Raw genomic sequence first — 21,138 nt, 5'->3', positions numbered from 1 at the left:
AAGATGTTTAGAAGTTTTTTGTGTGTGTTTTTTTATTTGTTTTTATACTTTTGGGGAAGGGGAGGGGACAGTCATGTTTGAACTTGGATATCCTGAAGGATTGTATTTTTTTCCCTTTTAGATCTTGTGACAGGCAGTATTACCACACAAAATTCATACTACGTCTTGACAGTGAACATACACTCTGTAGACTATACAATACATGAATGGGGATCTTAATATAGTAAGTTGGAATGTCGAGGGCTTAAATCACCCAATTAAAAGAAAGAAGGTATTTAATCACCTCAAGCTATTTAAGGCAGATATTGTCTTTTTTACAGGAGACACATGTGTGTGCTTCTGAGCACCTCAGGCTTATGGCGAGCTGGACGGGGCTTTTCAGGCCAAGGCAAGAGGAGTTTCTATATTGGTTGTGAAAGATATTATAACATTTTTAATACCTAATTTCATATATCAACTATTGTTACGAAATATTTTGTGTCCTGTGCAGAGCAGATGGTGTTGATTTCGATATAATATGACCTTAAACTGGGTCATATTATTTAGTCTAAAAAAAGTTCCTTCTCAGCGCTTTGTGCGAAAACACGTTTCGTCTTGAAAACAAAATTTGCTTTGAAATAACACACACACACACTCTTTACTTTCTTCATCAGTCACGGCCACCGTAAATTTGGTTCAACTTGTTTGTGAGATTTTGCTATGGGAAAATCCTTCAACTATATAACACATTCTGTCTCAAAAACATCCACCTGACCTTGTTTACGCCATCTGCTCACGGAAAAGTACCAGAGAGTATGTTTAGTCTACAAATGAAAAGGAGGAGGTCTTTTTAACTATAAGAAGCTATTGTACACGTAGAAGAGCACATTTGACGCTCTGAAATCCCACGTTCTTTAAGTGATGAAATCGGAAGCTGTTATCTGTCTCCAGAGATCTCTGATTGATTAAAAATCATTTTTGCAAAGGTGTATTTTTCTTGCATCAAACCTATCCTCATTTTTGGAACACGCAAAGAGGACAAAATTCCTTTAAATTCCTTCAGTTGCCAAACATGTACATTCCGAACCAACCAAAATCACAGCCGATACGAATGGAAGATTCATAATTGTTACAGGGAACCTTTTCAATACGAAAGTTATTTTTGCAAACATTTTTGCTCCGAACACTGATGATAGCGTTAGTTTTGTTAGTTTAGTTTTTTTGTTGGTCTTTTCCCCCTTCTTAATGGTCGAGACTAGAGGTGGGCATCGAGAGCCGGAGTCCTGCAGGTTTTGCATGTTGCCTTTCTCCAACACAGCTGATATATGATCAGCTCATCAGCAAGCTCTGCATAAGCCTGATAACGATCCTGTTGATTGGAATCAGCTTGTGTTGGAAGTGAGAAACCTCCAAAACCTGCAGGACTCCGGCCCTCGAGTACCGAGATTTCCCACCTCTGGTCTAGACACACATTACCTAGTGCTTGGGGGGGACTTTAACTGCTGGCTAGACCCGAGTTTCGGTCGTTCCTCCAGCAGACCCGCAGTGGCAAGTAGGACTGCCTTACGTATTTAGTAAGACTGCCCTCAGTCATTTATATCTGAGTTTGGGATTTTAGATGTATGGCGGTTCCTTAACTCTGGAGAAAAATAATATTCTTTCTTTACCAGTGCCCACCACACTTACACTAGAATAGATTATTTTCTTATTGATAATAGACTCATCCCTCAGGTTCGCTCCTGCACATATCAAAGCATTGTGATATCTGATCATGCCCCTGTTGTGATGTCACTTCAAATGTTCCACGGCCAATGAGACATTGGCGTCTCAATCCAGTTCTACTCTCGGATCCTCAGTTTGTAAAATACATAGAAGAACAGAAATTTATTTTTCTTGAAAATTAATTGCACACCTCTGCTCTTTTAGTCTGGGACACATTTAAGGCATATATTAGAGGGCACATTATTGCATTTACTGCAGGGCTGAAAAGAAGGAAAAGGAAAAATTAGATCTGATATAAAAAATTCAAGAGGTTGATCATCAATATTCACTTAATTAAACCCCTGAGCTATTAAACCAACTATGAGAACTAAAAACGAAGTTTGACCTCCTTGCCACTTATCAAACGGAAAATCTTTTGTTAAAAACTAAAAGCACATTCTATGACCATGGCGAAAAAACAGGGAAATTATTAGCTAGCCAACTAAAAGCACAACAGGCTAACCATTTCATTTACACAGAAACTGACGATACTACCTTGGACCTAACTGAAATAAATGATACCTTTAAAAACTTTTACTCTCAACTCTATATGTCTCAATTAAAAGACGGTAATGACAAAGCTACTGAGACCTTTCTCAACACTTTGTCCATCCCTACTATCCCACCAGAGCTGGTGGAGAATATGGAAGTGCCTTTGTTACAAGTGGAGATAGCCTCAGCTATATCATCCATGCAATCTGGGAAATCTCCTGGCCCTGATGGTATCCCGTTTGCTGAATCTCTCAGGCTTGGTTCTCTCCCCCAGTCAATAGCCGCGTTTCCACCGCAGGAACTTCGGGGAAAATTTACGGGGCCAGCCCCGTATGTGCGCGTGTCCACTGCAGGAGCCTTCTCATCCAGGCCACATTGACAAGAACTTACGGGGACGAGCGGAGGTCCTACTCGAGGGTAGGTCCTCCGCCGGACCGATGAACTCCCGATCGAGCTTTCGTGCTGATTGGCTAAAAATTATTTAGTATAAAAAAATATCTTACCTTCATGCGCGACGTTGATGCATTCTTGGCTTAAATCTCTTCCACCAAAACAATTATCTTAATAATCCTTTGCCTATTTTCGTTCCACTCTACTGTTCGCCTTTTCAAATTCTTCATCTAGACGCCGTCTCGTCTCACTCAAACCATCCATCCATGCCAAGTACATAAAAAAAAAAGCAACCACCTAAAGTTTTTCTCTTTCCTCGTGATTTTTGTTGCGCGGTGCTTGGGTGACATCACGGTAAGGAACCATCGTACGGCGTTTATGTGTCGATCGAAACTTGTGACGTCGCGAAATGGGTCGTTTTCCGCAGTGGGGACACAGCCACAAGTGGGCCGGCTGAGAGGACGGTTCCTGTGAAAGTCCCTACTCCCCTCCCCATACCTGAACGTCCTGCAGTGAAAACGCGGCAAATGAATGAGGTTAGGAAAAGTTAAGGATCCTACATACTGTGCTTTGTACAGGCCAATCTCCCTGCTAAACACAGAGGCAAACATTTTTGCTAAGGCCCTGGCGCAGCGGCGAGAGGAAGTTGCCTTGTTAGTAATAGCACATGATCAGACTGGCTTTATTAGGGGCCGACACTCCTTTTTAAATGTTCAACGTTTATTTAATATTATAAACCCAAGCTTTAACTAATACCCTTGAATGTGTGGTTTCACTAGATACCGAGAAAGCATTTGATCGCGTTGAATGGGAATACTTTTTGGAATATTTTGGCTTGGGTCCAAGGATTGTAGCCTCGATATTATTATATGCTTTCCTCCTCGCCAGAGTTCAAACAAATAGCACAATTTCTCAGCCTTTTGCACTAGGCCGCGGAACCCGGCAGGGTTGTCCACTGAGCCCTATTCTTTTTGACATAGCAATTGAAACGCTTGCAATTGCCCTTCGGAACTGCCAGAGCATCTCTGTTATTAGGAGAGGGGATAAAGAGCATAAGGTGTCTCTTTATGCAGATGATCTACTATATGTGTCAGATCCTAATACTTTTCTTCCAGCGGCCCTTTCTTTGCTTCAGCAATTTGGCTCTATATCTGGATACAAGATTAATATGCACAAGAGTCAACTGTTTCCAGTCAATAGAGAGTCGTTAGATTTGGATTATAGTACCACTATATTCCAGATAGAAGTGAGACGGTTCACCTATTTCGGAGTGGTTATTACCCGGCAATTTAAGAATCTCCTAAAAGAAAATGTTATCACTGTTAAACCAGGTCAGAACTTCACTTTCACACTGGTCCCCTCTAACGCTATCACTTGCCGGATGAATAAACTCCATAAAAATGCATATAGTCCCAGAGTTTACATATCTATTTCAGAATGTTCTGGTACTCATTCCAAAAACCTTCTTTGCTTCTTTGGATTCCATCATCTCCTCATACTTACGGCCGGGTAAGAGGCCGCGGATCAGCAAAGCTATACTCCAGAGGCCTAAAAGGGAAGGAGGTATGGGGCTCCCTGACTTCCGACATTACTACTGGGCTGCCAATATCCGTTCTATTGCTTTCTGGACTCGCTTCTACCTCCAGCCAGATGGTCCAGCCTGGACATCTCTGGAGTTAAACTCTTGTGGAGATCTTTCGCTACCTGCACTTCTTGGTGCACCACTCAAATGCTCCTTACCAAAATCTTTAATTAACACAGTGGTGTGTCATGCCCTTCGGATATGGATCCAATTTAGGAGGTCTTTTAAATATAAACCCTTCTCTCTCTTGAGTCCAATTGCCTCTAACCACCTTTTTGTTCCATCTCGCACCAATTCTACCTTTCGCACGTGGCATGCTAAGGCCATCAAATCATTTGCTTGACATGTTTAAAGACGGAATGTTTGTTTCATTTACTGAGCTTATTGAGAAGTATAGCCTGTCTAAAACTCACTTCTTTCAATACCTACAGGTCAAGGAATATGTTCGTTCCAATTTGGCTAGTTTCCCCTCAATACCCAATGTTAACTCTATCAATATTTTTCTCTCTTTCAATCCACTGTTTAAAGGTGCGTTATCTAAATGATATAACGTTATTTTAAAGTCATTATCCTCGGCCCCTGACAAGACTAACGTAGCATGGGAACAGGATGTGGGGCCCATCCCTGATGGCCTGCGGGTGTCAATTCTTTCATAAATCCTCAATCTGTGTTAGACGCTGCCTTCTGCAATTCAAGAGTTCACATGTCAAAAGTTAAACTGTTTAGTATTTACCCTGATATAACCCCCACGTGTGACAAGTGCAAACTGAGTGATGCTACCCTGATTCATATGTTTTGGATGTGTCCCAATTTGCAGAAATTCTGGCATGATGTTTTTCAAACTCTTTCCACTATATTAAAGAAAAATATAAACGCTAGCCCGATCCTCGCTATGTTTAGTGTTGTCGGGGAAGATAATCATTATTTGACCTTTACAGAATGCTACATGGTCTCTTCCGCCTTGTCTCCTGGCCAGACGAACGATCTTGCTGAGGTGGAAAGGTGCTTCCCTGCCCACGCTTGACCAGTGGCGTCAGGATATAATGTCTTGTCTCAAACTGGAGATGTTACATTTCCCTATCGGCAAGTCAAAAGGGAAATTCCATGAGACTTGGGATCCTTTTCTAACCTACTTTCATAATACTCAAACCATATCATCATGAGGTGAGATTCGATGTGGCCCTAGGCATATGCTACTCTAAGAACAATCTTAAAATCACGTAAGATCTAGTCTGTGAGATGTGTTGCCAATTTACCTTTTATTTTTTGTCAAATGTTCAAGACTTTCGTGATTATTGGGGGGTCAGTATTGCTTCTGAATGCTATTGTTATGTGAAATGTTCTGGCCCAATTTTTTTTAATTATTATTATTTTTTATGTTTTCTACGGAAGCGTATTGCGTTCACTTAAAAAAAAGAGTCCTGTTTTTCTGACAAATTTATTTGGGGGAGCGTTGTTTTTTTGAATATTTTTTCCCTGTTTTTTTTAATAATTTTTTTCCTGTTTTAAAAAAATATATTTTCCTCTGTTTTTCTGAATACATTTTTTTTCTGTTTTTCGTTGTAATTTTTCCGTTTTATAAAATAATTATTTTTCTGTTTTTCTGATTATTTTTTTCTTTCTTTTTTTCAGATTTTTTTTTAAGGGGTTTTCCCCTCAGAGATTAGAGAACAAACCACAATACAGTATACACATTCATTTCTTTATTGAGAGCCAGTAAGTAAACATGACCATCTTATTTAGTTTAATCAAGTTTTATTTTGATATGGGTTTAAGGCACTGGGAGATAGTCCTGTCTTTGAGTTATATAGACGGTATTATTATTAGTTTGACAACTTTACGCAGGCACCTGAGGACTTTGCATTTGTTCAGGAGGAAAGCCCATTCAGATCTGCTATATGTAGCAATGTTTGTCCAGGATCAGTTGGATAGATATGGCATGCTCCATGGCTACAAAATGATGCATTTGAAATGCATTCAGGGTGGCTATGTGGTGATTCAAGAAACGATCAGGATACTGATGAAAATACTGGATCCGCATGGTGTGCAACTGATGCGCAGGAATCGCCTTCCGCGCCGTATCTACCAGAATCCAGGCCCAAACTTTTTGTGGCATGTAGACTCTTGTGACAAACTCAAACCGTACGGAATCTGCATCAATGGTGCAATAGATGGGTTTTCACGAATGGTGATATGGCTACATGCTTATTCTACAAACAGTGAGCCGAAGATAATCGCTGGATACTTTATTAATGAGGTGTCATCAAGGAATAGAACTTGTGCCCGAATTCGTTCGGACCTTGGCACTGAGAACTGTTATATTGAACAAATGCAGATGTTCTTGAGGCACGGCCATAAGGACAACTTTTTGCACAGATGCTATCTGTATGGATCAAGCAATCACAACCAAAGAATAGAAAACTGGTGGAGCTTTTTAAGGAGGCAACACGCACAGTTTTGGATGAACCTGTTCCAAGACCTAAAAGACTCGGATTCCTTTTCTCGTGACTTCCTGGATAAAAGTATCATTCAGTTCACATGTCTTGAAATAATAGAGGTAAGAACTGAAATAACAATAATAGTGCACCTGCTTAAGATGTTTTACTTCAATCGTAATAAAATGCCACACTGTGGGTCAGTTTGGGTGTGGTATTCATGTAATGTGCTTAGATAGTGGAAACATGTTCACTGTCTTTAGGTTATAGGATTCCACACATTAAAGGAAGAGGCCAGTATTAACAGCAGTATACTGCAGCCTATATTCAAATTACCAGTACTTAAAAAGTGTCAAAATTAAGCAAAATGTTCCCTTTAGCGTTTGTTCTTAATTACATGATGCAGTTAGTTAAGCCTTTTGCAGATGTTGAGAGCAGATTTGGACTAAATTACTGTCTAGTTTGCATCATGTTGTCTACTGTACTGTTAAAAAATGTGTGAACCGATGTATATCACTTTCTTTATTTATACTTATTTAGAAAGAACTACAGGGAGTGGTTCACCTCTGGAACACTCACAGAATTCGCCCAAGCAGGAATGCTGTGTCTCCAGGTGGGCGCCCAGTGATGATGTACACCTTACCCCAACTTTTTGGTGCTAGAGAGTACCTGAAAAAGGTATCCCAACAAAAGATTGAAGCCTGCAGAGAGGAATGCCCTGAGAGGGGACCGTACCCCTGCGATGATACAGTGTTTGACATTTGCTGTCTTGTCATGGCAGAAAATAATCTTCATCCACCCACCTCTCCAGAGGAAGCCATTGAGCTTTATATGTTCTTACGTGCTTACATGCAAGCTCAGATTGTATGAACACAATGTGCTTTATTGGATCAAATGACATGATGTAAGCCTCCGAATTGTACCTGTAAAGGGTATTTAGTTACAGCTGTAAACAATGGTGAATTTTATAATGAACATCTCCACTTTGTGCTTTTCTATATCTTCTGTCTATTCATTATTGAGGAAATCGGTTCTGACAGTTAATAGTTGAATGAAAAAAATGGAAGACCTTGGTTTCATTATAAAAAGAGCAGTCAAGGAAAATGTCATGTTTATTTTCAGTTTTGTTTACTCCCTGTCATGTTTTCCTTGTGTGTTCCCCTTGTCTTGTCATTTCCTGTTTTATTGTGAAAAGTCTACTCCTCTCGTTTCTGGTCACTTGCCCTTCCTCGTGTGGTGTCTGTGTCAACCCTGATTGTGTCCACCTGTGTCATCCAATCAGTGCCCTCAGCCAGGTGTGTCTTGTCATGTCATTAGTGTTGGTGTATTTAGTCGGTTGTCTCCCCCCTGTCTGTGTCGGTTCATTTTTGCTGTTGCCACGTTCGTAAGTCTTTCGCCACGTCACGCTGACCTCTTTGCCTTATCCGGATCCATGTCATGTTGTTAGTCTCGCCTTAGTTGTTTTTTCAGGTTTTGTTAGTTCCATTTGTTTTGTACTTTGAAGTTAGCCTTTTTTTGATTAGATATTAAAACCTCTTTTGGACTGCACCTCTGCCTTCCCGCATCTGGGTCCTAAAGCCCCACCTTACTGTCAGAAAACGAAAATAAAAAATTATCAATATAACACTATATAATACAGTATCCTATCCACGTGTGTATGCTTAATGTCAAATGTAGCTCTTACAAACAGAACATCTATTAATACCAAAGTAAAATATTTTTTCCTATTTTGTTATTGTGCATTATACCACTAAGGAAGTATATCGTACCTTCCTAATTTTTGTAACTCTTGAAGAGATTTTAGGTGTAATTTGTAGCACATGTAATTCAATTTGGTAATTGTATTGGATTTTCATGTCATCTATCATAAACAGATCAGACATTCATATGTATTTGAATGCAATGTTGCTGTATACATTTGTTAAAAAGGAGTTGCCATTAAACTTTCAGCAAATTAACCATACTGTATGAATAGCTTTTATTAGAGCAAGCATCTTGACCTGAGTTTGCATACATTTGATACATGTAACCTTTTGCAATAAAAGCACCAAAAGAAACATGACCAATGTTCACACTGTAGTACATACATAAACATGTCTCAGAAAGTATGATTTCTGAACTACATGACTCAACAATAAAGACACGAAAAAATCAATCAAAAGTACCTTTTAATTTAACAGATCCACATATGCTGCCAATATTAACATCTGATATGAGGTAGTGTTTCAACTTGCATTATTTAACAGTAGAAAATATAACAGGTATTTTTCATTCTCATCCTAGACTGAAAACAAAAGTGTGTTATTGCCTGCTGATAAAGTATCCAAAATAACAAGTCAACTAACCAATGCTTGCTTATCACAGAGCCCCAGAGGTAGTCATATTTTGCTGGCATCAGGTGGAATCCCCACAACTCCAAAACCATTACTTTCCAGGAAACCCCCCCAAAAAAAAGTTTGTTGAGCCATTGTCATTGCATTCTTAAAAGCAGCACGCAACACTTTAGATTGGTCAATCAATTGTTAAAATACCTGGGGACTAACCAATAATATAAAATTTGTGAAAAAAAATTAAATCACCAAATTTGGGCAGGAGGTTTCCACTTGATGCCAGCAATAGACTATTTACATGCTCTGACAACAAAAACTGTCTCAGTAAATCTGTGTATGTTACTGTTTTGGCACTAATCACAGAACTCTTGAACTGAACAAATCTTTCTTAACATTCTCTAGCCCACATTCAAAAATTCCAAACATTCATTGCTCATATGGCTCCGGAAGAGAAACGTGTGAACATTACTTTTAAGCAATGTCCATTGTAAGAGAGTTGCTGGACAATATAGCCTCCATTTCTGCTCGAAGCGCAGGGTAGCTGTTTTAGGTTGATGGCAGCTCCACAGTTGGGCCACAAGAATGGGCAATAAGACGCCGTGCTAATCCGTCCAAAGAGTTGAAAATGACTTGAATTTGTTTAACACAAATAACATCAGACCCAGTCAGAAATCTCATCAGCTTTCGGAGACCAGTTTCATCCAATGCCCTTATGTACTGATGTAAAAATTGCAAACTTTGGTTCTCTGCTGCAGTATCTGGAGAAGCTGTTAACATCTTAATCACCTTCCGTGTTGTTGGTTTAATGTTGTCATACAGCTTCTTCATATCCGGTACATTGGTGAAAAATTCCCTAAGTATTGGCCCTGCAACCTCTGAGATATTATCAAGTGCATACTTTGGTTTCTGAATGAGCTGCTTGTGGGCGACCTGAATAAGCATAGCGATCAGGATTTTTCTTTTTGTGGTATTGTTCTTACACCCATGCGATCCATAAGCGCTATAAAGTCTTCCTCATCTTCTCCAACAACAGCCTCTTGTAAAGCAGTGGACAAGAGGTCACGCTCAGACTGACTAAGATACAGCATCAGGGAGTCAAACAGTACATCAGATGAAACAGCATGTTCACCAAATGCAACTGCTGCTGTAAAAGCTTGTGCCAGCCGAAATGGGAAATACCCATGGTCCTCCAGTCCCTTGGCCAATATCCTACCAACAGACCTCCATTCCTCCTCTTGCCATTTTGAGTGATGGCACCCTCACATCTGCACAGTCTAGGAATTCTGTCCAGAAGGCAGCGTATACATCTCTGGACACGCCATCAGCATCTGCCCTCATTTCATCAATGAAGCTGTATTTCACAGAGTAGGTCATCATTGCTTCATCCTTGAACTGGGCAATCAGTTCATCAAAGAGCGTTACTCTGTGAAGTTTCACATTCACATATACAACTTCATAGGCAGGACTTGGTGGTCTAACAGAATCTGCCACAACATCAGTAGGAGTTGAGGAGTAGGTGGGGATGCACATTTGTTCATCTTCTATTGCAAGGTTTGGCTCATGTATGACTGTATCATCAAGATCACCGAAAGATGGACCACCTGCCAAAGGGCCAAAATTGACAACTGATGTATCACACAAAGATGAAAGTTCAATAATCTTAACAGATGCAGTAGACACAATAGCTGACATTGTGGCAGTGCTCAGATCATCATCTTTGACTTTGTGTATTGGACTTTCACTCTCATGTCTTTTCTGTGTCTGCTGCTCCACCTCTTCCATTGTGTCTTTCTCTTGTCCACATTCTGTCATGTTGCTGATCTATCACTACTTCAGCTACTTCTTCTGGGTCAGCTTCACCAGTTATGGTCTTTGTAAACAAATAAAATCTTTACAAACCAAATTTGTGTATGTCATAATAGTCACGCACACTAACATCCTCATCAACTTGTGCTTCCTGAAAGTCAACTATGTCATGACTGACCTCTTCCCACGTTTCCATTATTGACTTCTCATTAGGGAAAAACAGTTGTTTAGCTTGTGACAGAATCTCAATCTTAGTGGCATTCTTGTTAATATCAACAACTCTGGTTCCTCCACCAATGCGTTTTCTGACTTGTCTGTTGTCATGTATCCATCCTAATTCTATATTTCTGGTTTTCTTCCAGGCTCTCTTGTTATTTTTTAGACACACATTTTGTGGTTGCACTGTATTTCCCCCCTCAAAACCTTGATCACAGACTTTGTTGCTCATTGTGCCCATTTTTTAGTAGTTTTTTTGAACAGGGAAAGTCTTGTATCATCTTCACCTCTTCTTCGTTTTTCCATAGAGAAACGTCTTGTGGCAATCCTGTCACCATAGACTGGAATGTAAGACGCCAAAGCAGTATTATTCATTTCTCCAATTATTGAGCCCGTCAATTGAAGACATTTAACATTTTCAATTTATATTTTTACTGTTTATGAATTTACTTATAAATATAACTTGCCATATAACTGTGTATTGGAATGAATATAACTGTGATGATGTTGTTGTGAAGTATATTGGAACTTTTCACTCCCTTCCAGCTGGTGAGATAGGAATGTACATGGGAGTCAAGTTCTCAAGTTCTCATGGAGATAACACTGTGGGTCTGAGGGAGTCAAGGTCTCATGGCATTACCTGTCTAATCATATATTTCCGGCTTGGACGGGGAGTTGTAGTAAACATGTCGGTATATCACTTGTCTGCCTATTATAATTACTAACCCTTTGTCCAGCCTCAGGGGGAGTATGCTTTTTTCAAGTATAAAGCATCTGTGTGTTTTCATATTGGCACACACTCGGGGCTTAACATCACCTTTGAATGTAAGCAATTTCTGATGTGTCTTTTAAGAGCTCTTAAAATAAATTATTTGCAAAGAAAGCTTCTTCATCAGATCTCATTTGCAATTATTTTGAACACGCAAAGATTACACTTAATATAGTAATCAACTAATACCTTCAAAATGGTGACCTCCGACGGCGACAAATTGGGACGTTTTTTGCAACAGCTGTGATGATCCTGAGCATTGAATTTCTAAATGCGCAAATATTAACAAGGTGAGTGGACAAATTATCCACGTAGAGAAATTCTGTTTGTTTGGGATTACTCAAAGCTGCATTACGTCCGTACTAAATTGTATTTGAGATCTGTGAACAAATTCGTGGGGTTTAAAAAATCGTATTTGTTACGGAGGGACTTGAAAGTCCTTGATTTTGAAAATTACTACGACATTGAACTATGCATAGAGAGTGAAGCCCGGTGTGTACGGAAGTGACGTCAAATAGGAGCGCTCCGCCGTTCGAAACGGCATAGATTGAGTTTCCACGGAGAAATAGGCTGTTTTTATTTTTGTGTGGTATTAGCCGCCCGTGTTGATCACGCGGAGTGTGTGCTGTTGAGTTGTGTGGTATTAGCCGCCCGTATTGATCACACGGAGCGAGTGCTGTTTGTGAAACGCCCGTATATTTCTACGGTGTGGGGTGTGATATTAGCCGCCCGTATATTTCTACGGTGTGAGAGCTGTGTGGTAAGCCGCCCGTGAAGATCCTGGATTTATATTTATTAAGTCGCACAAACGATATTTTAATTTCTGTTTTTATTTTTTATTTTTATTTTTGTTTTTATTTTTCTGAAAAAAAAAATATAATAATAATTTTTTGGGGGGGGATTAATGAGAATAGTTTTGATCTGTTGTATTGTAGTACCATAAGTGAGACGTCACTGACTTTATAAATATTATAAACGACTAAATTACTACATATAATGGACGACATTTTTGACCGAGACTCAGGATGGTTCGATTTGCATAAACTTCCGGTCCATACTCAGAGCCTCTCGCTAAGCGAACAAGTAACGGCCGCAACGCTCGTCATGGCTGACACGCTCCCACTACGGCGACGGCGTAAGATGAAAAATCTTTTAAATGAATGGATACGCACTAATTGTGATAAAGGTTGGTTAACGCTAGAATGCTTGCTTTGGGCAGCTCTGTGAAAGTTGCTCATAAAGCTGTGTTGAGCAAGTCCGCTAGCCACGGCTCGGCTAACGGCAACATGTTTGATGAACGCATGGCTAATGCTAGGCTAAAATCTCCACCGGCTTATGCTGAAGCTAGTGCGAGTGATGGATTTGGCCCTAAGAACCCGCTTACTGAATTACCGTATAGTACGGCTATTCAAATGCTGCAGCATTTGCAAGCGCCTGTTTTGACAGTAAATGGTGGTAATCTTGATGTAAAATGGGATTCGAGGAATCGTGATGAGACGCTAACTAGCGACTCCGTTGGGAAGCGGCTATTGCATTAGCTGCTGGCGTAAATGCTTCTGTAAAGCGGCTGGAATTGCATTTGGATAAATTGTTAGAATTGAGAGGTGACCCGGAGAACAGATTAAAATAAAGCAAGAGCTTTCGGATTGGAATTGGCTCGGTATGCGGAGATTCCACAGTCTATTCGTTCTAGATGGCGTACTAATCTGGAGCATGTGTGACTTGTGTGATTTGGAGGAAATGTTTTTTTGTTATAAAATGACTAGTGTCAATTGTGTGATTATAATGGGAATTTTTCTAGTTGGTATGTGTGTGCGTATGTGCCGCAAAAGTTTGAAAAGTTGAGAGAATTGTTGAGTAATTGAATGAGACCTAGATAAGGAAAGTGGGGGCTATCCGGGTGGTTTGGGAGTTAACTGAATCTGTAATTGTGAATAAGAAATGTGTGGGTGGATATTTCATTTGTTTTTCTTTAATATCTGTAACTGTATGTTTGGTGTTGTTTTTGAGTAGAAAAGACTGGTGTGATAATGGCGTTTGTTTTTTGTATAGGAATGTAGGAAAAAATAGGTTTTGAATGTGATTCCCCCCCTTTTTTCTGCTCCTTTCCTGTGTCTTAAATGGGAGGAGGAGGGATTTGTGTGTGAAATAGGAGTCAGAGGGCAATGTGTCCTGTAATGGGAGTTTTTCTCTTTTCTAGGTAAGAGAAGAATGCGGAAGGATATAGAGGTCTAGGTGTTAACTACAGGCCACTCCATATTATTTTAAAATCAGATCTGTGTTTTTTATAGTTGAATGAGTAATAAAACCAAATTTTAATATAGTTGAATGGGTAATAAAACCAAATTTTAATTGAAAAAGACTTTTTATTTTTTATTTTTTTCCCCCTGCATCTCTCATGACTTATTCGTAGGTGTGAAAATGATTTAACCTTTGTCCTTATCTGAGTCCCATTCTAGAAGTCTGAGAAGTCCTGAAATTTGAGAGGACTTCCCTCCATGTGGCCAGGGTGATTGTGAGCTGTCACATTTTAAGCATAATTTGAGGTAACATGTAATGAAGAAGAAGTAGTCTATGGTAGACATATGCGTAAATATAGTAATACTACTTGCTATAGTGTAGTGAACACATTTAAATAAAAAACTACAAAATACATATTTTTTGAAAAAATTATTATTTTTAATTATAACAAGCAGATAGGATCTGTTGCTATGATCTCATCTCCCTCTGTCTGTTCCGAGAATATAAATGTTTCAGGCAGGTTCAATCTTTGACGAGAGGTGTTGTTCTTGGGTGTCTCAAACGTGCTGGAATAACCTGGCTGTTGGGCGTTCTCCTACTCTGCTTGGTGCACAGAGTGGACGGCAAGCTGACTGCGATAAGGATGGTACACTATATCCACTCGCCATCAATGACTCTTATGAATTATCTGAGCAAAATGTCCATCAACTCTTTGAGCAGACATCTCAAACTCTCATCAGAGCCGTCCTGATGAAACTGTCAGGGGTCTCCAGTGACAGCTAAGGCCTGCTTTGAACTTTGCCCTGCATAGATGCTGCCATCTGCTGGACAGGAAGGAATATGAACTCCAGTTGTTGACTCAAAGTTCTCGAGGCATCTGAGATCGGCTTCTTGAGTCATATTTTGGTCTGTTTGGGTACGTTTGCACTGTGTACTGTGTCGGAAAGGGAGATGTGATCTATAGCAACACAGTTTCGGAAATTGAGAACGGCTTATGTGAATTAGGGTAGGATAAAATTTATTTCAATCTTTATTATTATATTTTCCGTTATTTGATGCTTGTTGAATTTGGTCTTCTAATTTTTTGCCCATTTCTCTTTTTCTCTCTCTGGCTTGTGAATTGGGACTCAGATGTGGAACACTTACGGCGAATTTGCTGGTTACATTTTTAATTTTTGATTAAGGTCGCAGCACTGTGATTTGTTAATTGGGTCATGATCTGCAAAGTTGCCTGCTGTGTTTTAACAAGCCCCGCTACTCTGTAGAAGAGGTGAGGATAATTAGCATTTTAAGATTACTTTTTGGTTTATTTGAAGTAGGTATTCTGATCTTTTATCTTACTTTACAGTTAGTTTTTTTTTTCCTCACTCTGTGTTGCCTGGACAGTATTCAAATTTGCGCCTCAAGGGTTTTTGTTTTTATGAATTGTAGTTGCAAGCTAAGCAGGATCTGCTCCTGTAGTTTTGGTGTTGGCCAAATTGCCCCAATTTGTTTTTTCTTATAAACAGGACACAAGTTGTCTGTTTTGTTTTTTTGTTTTGTTTTTCCTCTTTGAAGCAGCAATTTGTAAGCGGCTGCAGTGTTCACATTCAGGTCTGAAATGATCAAAATTGATCTTTATCAGATGAGGAAGTCAGTTACTGGTCTGTCTGTGTGTGTCACAAAGAAAGTATGCACACAAACAGTTCATGTTGAATTAAATAAATGTAGGACTATAAGTTAGTCTGAATGTGATACTTCTACAGAATGTGAGTGAATGAACACAGGTGGAGAATTGAGGTGATCGGATTTTTGACCATGGGAGGAAAAGTAAGTGCTGGCAAAGACAACTCATGGTGAAAATAAGGTAAGTATATTCAATTTCAGAAACAATTGAAAAGTATAATTTCTAGAGCCCATGGAATTTGCCATTTGGGTGTGGAAGGAACATCGAGACACCTGGTTGACATTATTTTATTAGACAAGTTGTAAAAATGAACTGCAGGACTGCAGTGTTTATTAAAGGTATAAGTATATATATAAATCTCTTCTCAGACTGTTTATGGCCCGGCCGGACATGAGCAGTTTGTGTTAAGATGATGATGTTTTTAAATGATTTACTCTGCTATAATAAAAACCAGCGTCAAAAATGCAGAAATTTGATGTACGACAAAAAGCACATTTATGCAAAATCTACAACAGTAAATATCATGGTAAAATATTTGATTAATCATTATCTACCATCATAAGGGTTTCCTAGGAATATTGGATCAGACGAACCCATTTGAAAAAACAAAACTTCATGAGATATAGAAAAAGCATTGGGGCTGAAACATACATTTGGCTCTGTTTATCATCCTCAATCACAGGGACAAGTTGAACGAATAAATAGAACTATTAAAGAAAAATTGGCGAAAGCACTAGCTTCATCAAAATTTAACTGGTTGCAGGCTCTGCCTGTCGCATTGATGAATGTGCGCATGTCGTTAAATTCAGCTAAAGGCTGGACTCCTTTTGAGGGTCATAAAAACAGGCCGTTTCCCGCCCCCAATGTTCCGCTGGGGGAGTCACACGTTGAGAGGCCCCCAGTAATTAAGGAGATAGTCTCTACATTCTCCAAGCTAACAGATAACCAGACAGATGTTCCTTCAAAAATAAATGATTGTGAATATGTGTGGTTGAAAGTGACTAAACGTGAATGGTCTGCCCCCAGGTGGTTAGGGCCATTCAAGGTCAAAGAACGTACATCCTGTGCGGTGCACTTGTATCAAAGAGGGGATACTTGGCATCATCTCTCCTCTACCAGGCCGGCTGTTTCTGTCTCAACGCTGCCACCCAGGGCAACCATCTGATGATCTATGCCCACACCAGTTGGAGCCATCTGACGGATCCAAAACACGCCGTTTCCAGTGTCTACCTGACAAGCTGTCCAAGGGGGGGAGCTGCATGCGGAGGAGGTCGCTGAAAGGAGATGCATTGGAGTGCTTTTTCCTAAGCATCATTGCAGTTGATTCGCCTGGAAAAGCTGATCCAGGGGCAATCTGCTGTTTAAAAGGGGGAAATTACTCAATGGTGATTTGAGTCACATGCCCCTTTTCATCAATTCACAAGGATAGAGTCACACTGGGAAAGAAATCCCGTGACCTTTCCTTGGATCTCTGGCAGTGAGCCAGGGTTCGGAAAGAGGCTGACAGCGCCTCTTCCTCTAAGAAAAAAAAAAAAAAAACTCAACCAACGACTGACAAACATCCTTCTCCTTCGACAAACGAACTTCTTCTCAAGATGGTTTCGAAGAAGAACTCTGCTACTAATTGCTGCATTGTGACGATTTTCCTCATATTAATTGTTGTGCCAATTTGGTTTTTCATGAAACCCCTTGACGTGAGTTTGAATACAACACACCGTGATAAAAGAAATGTTGTTTCTCCCCAAATTCCATGGATAATCTCCGGGGCGTATAATAACTCAATTGTCCTGACCGTTGCTCCTAACACAAACACATCTGTCAAACTCCCCATTAAATCTTTGAAGGGGTGGTGTTTGTTCAATGTTCGGAGAACAATGTTGTACTTTTATTTCTAATAATACTGCACCGGATGGAAGTTTAACCATTGCAATTGAGGGACTCCGAACACTTATTAAAAAAATGAAAGAGCAGTCCAGTATCGATACGTCAATTTGGGATAACTGGATGGATGCTTTTGGAAGATCTAAAAATTTGGTTTCATCAATTTTAATTTCTGTATCCGTTTTTGCAGCTTTTTTGACAACTTGTGGTTTCTGCTGTATCCCTTGTTTAAGATCGTTGTGCATGCGGCTTATTGCCACAGCCTATGAAAAGCAAGATGTACAAAACAAGTCGTCTTATATGATGGTAGAATCTGTAACTTCTAAAGCTATGACCGCGGTGGCGACATCCAATGAAGATCCGGCTGGAATTTTTCTCTAGACTATTTCTAAGGGATTTAATGTCTTATTTTGAACAAATATATTTGTTCATTGAGGGACTGAAGACATTTAACATTTTCAATTTATATTTTACTGTTTATGAATTTACTTATAAATATAACTTGCCATATAACTGTGTATTGGAATGAATATAACTGTGATGATGTTGTTGTGAAGTATATTGGAACTTTTCATTCCCTTCCAGCTGGTGAGATAGGAATGTACATGGGAGTCAAGTTCTCAAGTTCTCATGGAGATAACACTGTGGGTCTGAGGGAGTCAAGGTCTCATGGCATTACCTGTCTAATCATATATTTCCGGCTTGGACGGGGAGTTGTAGTAAACATGTCGGTATATCACTTGTCTGCCTATTATAATTACTAACCCTTTGTCCAGCCTCAGGGGGAGTATGCTTTTTTCAAGTATAAAGCAACTGTGTGTTTTCATATTGGCACACACTCGGGGCTTAACATCACCTTTGAATGTAAGCAATTTCTGATGTGTCTTTTAAGAGCTCTTAAAATAAATTCTTTGCAAAGAAAGCTTATTTATCAGATCTCATTTGCAATTATTTTGAACACGCAGAGATTACACTTAATATAGTAATCAACTAATACCTTCACAATCTACAATAAAAACCCAAAATATATACATTAGACATGAAAATCTGAAACTTTATGTCCAAGACTATTTACTTATGGGCAAGACAACCAATCATCAGTGCAGATGATAACACAATAGAAAGTATGAAACAATACAAAAACAGATTATGAAGCTGGCAATAATGTAGTGTCCTGAATCTGCTGATATAACATCTGACATATACGTTTAGAACAATTTTTAGAACAATTTTTATACAAGTAATAGAGGATACTGAGAGAAGCTGATGACGCTACATGTGAAAAGTGCTCTTCCCAATTAAGTGTAAGGTCTACACCAGTTTACAGAAGTTCATTTTGTTTTGCAAATGTATATTTTCTAATCCTGTTACAGTGCAGTACCCATCAGCTCTTGAATCTACTCAAAGCTGTGGGTGCAAGTCTTTTCCTAAGGTAAAATGTGTTAATTTGGGGGCTGCAGCTATGGTTTGTTTTTGAAAATTTATTACTCTTCTGATTATTGTATCGATTAATTGATTAAAAAAAGATTTTTGCATTATCAAACCATAATAGAAAATGATATCTAACAGAAATGAGAGGCCAGTTAACTAGACCTAACAATTGCTTTTGTTCATGAAAACAAAAAATGTGCTGTAATATTGTTGTCCCCTTTGGGTTGTCCCCATTGGGTTGTCCCCTTTGGGTTGTCCCCTTTGGGTTGTCTTCGTCATATGTGTGAGTGCGTGCGTGCGAATGGTGGGGCATGGCTGACGTGCTGACAGATGTGTGAGAGTACTTTGATTAAGCGCAAAGCCAATCAGTCTGCATTCATGGAAGACTATTAGAAATAATTGATTATTAACTGTTGAAATAACAAGATTTTGACCATTTTAAGTTAAAAAAAACTTCTCATAATAACTGTTTAAATTTATAAGTTATAACCCATCAACTAATTGTTGCACCTGTAGTTACTTTAGCATGATAGTGAACGTGTTGTTCTAACTGTTCTTACACCATGTAAGTAATTTGCATTACCATGATGTCTACAGTGCATCACTAAGTTATCAAGCGTGATTCATTTGTTGCACATTTCTATACTGGAAAAATACAATGATGACCCTTAGTCTTACTTTGATAGTACTGAACACTTCACATACTGTATATTTGTTCTGAAAATATGTCATAAAATAATTTTAAAACGTGATATTTAAAACCAATCCTGTAAAAAAAAAGGGAAAAAAAGCAAATAGTTTGTATATTCATTTTTATATTTGTATAGCAGTGATGTCTACATCAAGCTGCATTGTTGGAAGGGACAATTGATAAATATAAATATTCGAACCTCCGGAGTCACATGTGGTCAGCTATATGTATAGGTGTATAAAAAAATTATTGAAATTCTGTTAAATATTAAAATATACTTGAGACAAAATACTACATGTAGCTTTGCAGGAACAAATTTCCTGTGACTTACATGATCCTGCTGCAATTTCTGAATGCGCTCCTCAGGAACACCTCTGTTGCGTAAAAATGCCCACAGACCATCATCTTGTGGGAGGCCAGGGGTTGATGATGCAGCCATTGCAGCTAGCACTACAAAAATACAGGAAAAGGCCAAATCTATATGAATAATCATTTCAAAGTCAAACCTCACAGTAAATATTGTGCTCACTCAAATCACCAATCAAACTGGTTTGTGTCGTTGTGTGTCCTTTTGTGTGTCAAAGTTTATTCATTAACAATAATATTATACTAATAGTACATTACACTAAAGCCAACATGTCAGAGTAGGGTTTTAGTAGAAGTCTTACTTTTGTTATTATTAATGATCAATTAGAAAATAGTTCATCAAGATCAGGGCTTTGCAACGTCCATCCTCACCGTTACATGCTTAAAACAGGTGTCCCGTGCTAAACAATATGTTATGATTCTCATATGAGCCATAATAATAATTAACTTTATCTAGGGTGACTAAATTTGTCCTTTTTGGGAGGACAGACCATTTTTTTAAGTCCTTTCATAAATTCATGAAAATGTCCGGTTGGCATTACGTGACTTATAGGAGGTGAAGCACTGTGTAGCTGCGACTGGTACCACAATTTCAAGGCTGGGGCGAGTGTCCTCTTTTTGTGGAAATGGGAATATGGTCACCCTAACGACGTTATCTCGTTAAGCATAGTGTTTGCGTATATTTAGCATATAACGTTACGACGTAGCCTACATACGGCTCGTTCTACCTAAGGTACGGGAGCGTAGTAGTGCATACTGTACTTGCATATAAACGACGTTATGACGAATGGCTCGTTCTATTTTTGTCAAGTGAAGGATGATCAATGCCCAGCGGGAATCCCGCCTGAATCCCGCTGGGCGTTGTTTAAGCAAACTGTTAGCTTACTAAAATCATGCCGATCGAATGATATGTACATGTACTTGTATGCTCCCTAACATAAAATGATATACCTACCTTACACAAGACATTAATAATAGTGAGTGTGTTACCAATTAAGGCCTTACCTTAACTGAGCCAGAAGGTACGTTGGAGGTATGCGGGAAAGTGTCCGCTTCCGCTATTAGCGAGTCTGCAACAAGTCAATTGGAGTTCAGAGGTAAA

At 39.2% G+C, this 21,138-nt stretch overlaps 1 protein-coding gene across 4 annotated transcripts in view; it reads right to left on the bottom strand.

Moving 5' to 3' along the window:
* gabrg1 (gamma-aminobutyric acid type A receptor subunit gamma1) overlaps window positions 1–21,138 on the bottom strand; it is a 75,564-nt gene that overhangs the window by 18,462 nt on the left and 35,964 nt on the right. For 2 of the 4 annotated variants that reach the window (XM_077560077.1, XM_077560102.1), the window contains 3 exons: window positions 21,042–21,106; window positions 20,002–20,120; window positions 8,604–11,332 (listed from right to left, as the gene is read on the bottom strand). In XM_077560077.1, the coding sequence (XP_077416203.1) occupies window positions 21,098–21,106 (9 nt within the window). In that variant the 3' untranslated portion in view covers window positions 8,604–11,332; window positions 20,002–20,120; window positions 21,042–21,097. Of the gene's footprint in view, window positions 1–8,603; window positions 17,025–20,001; window positions 20,121–21,041; window positions 21,107–21,138 lie in introns of those variants that run through there. The other 2 variants (XM_077560086.1, XM_077560093.1) reach the window with 2 other exon arrangements.

Source organism: Vanacampus margaritifer, chromosome 1, assembly GCF_051991255.1.
Source record: "Vanacampus margaritifer isolate UIUO_Vmar chromosome 1, RoL_Vmar_1.0, whole genome shotgun sequence".
Lineage (NCBI taxonomy): Eukaryota > Metazoa > Chordata > Actinopteri > Syngnathiformes > Syngnathidae > Vanacampus > Vanacampus margaritifer.
The sequence above is the reverse complement of the archived record's forward strand: the minus strand, read 5'-3'. Positions and strand labels throughout refer to the sequence as shown.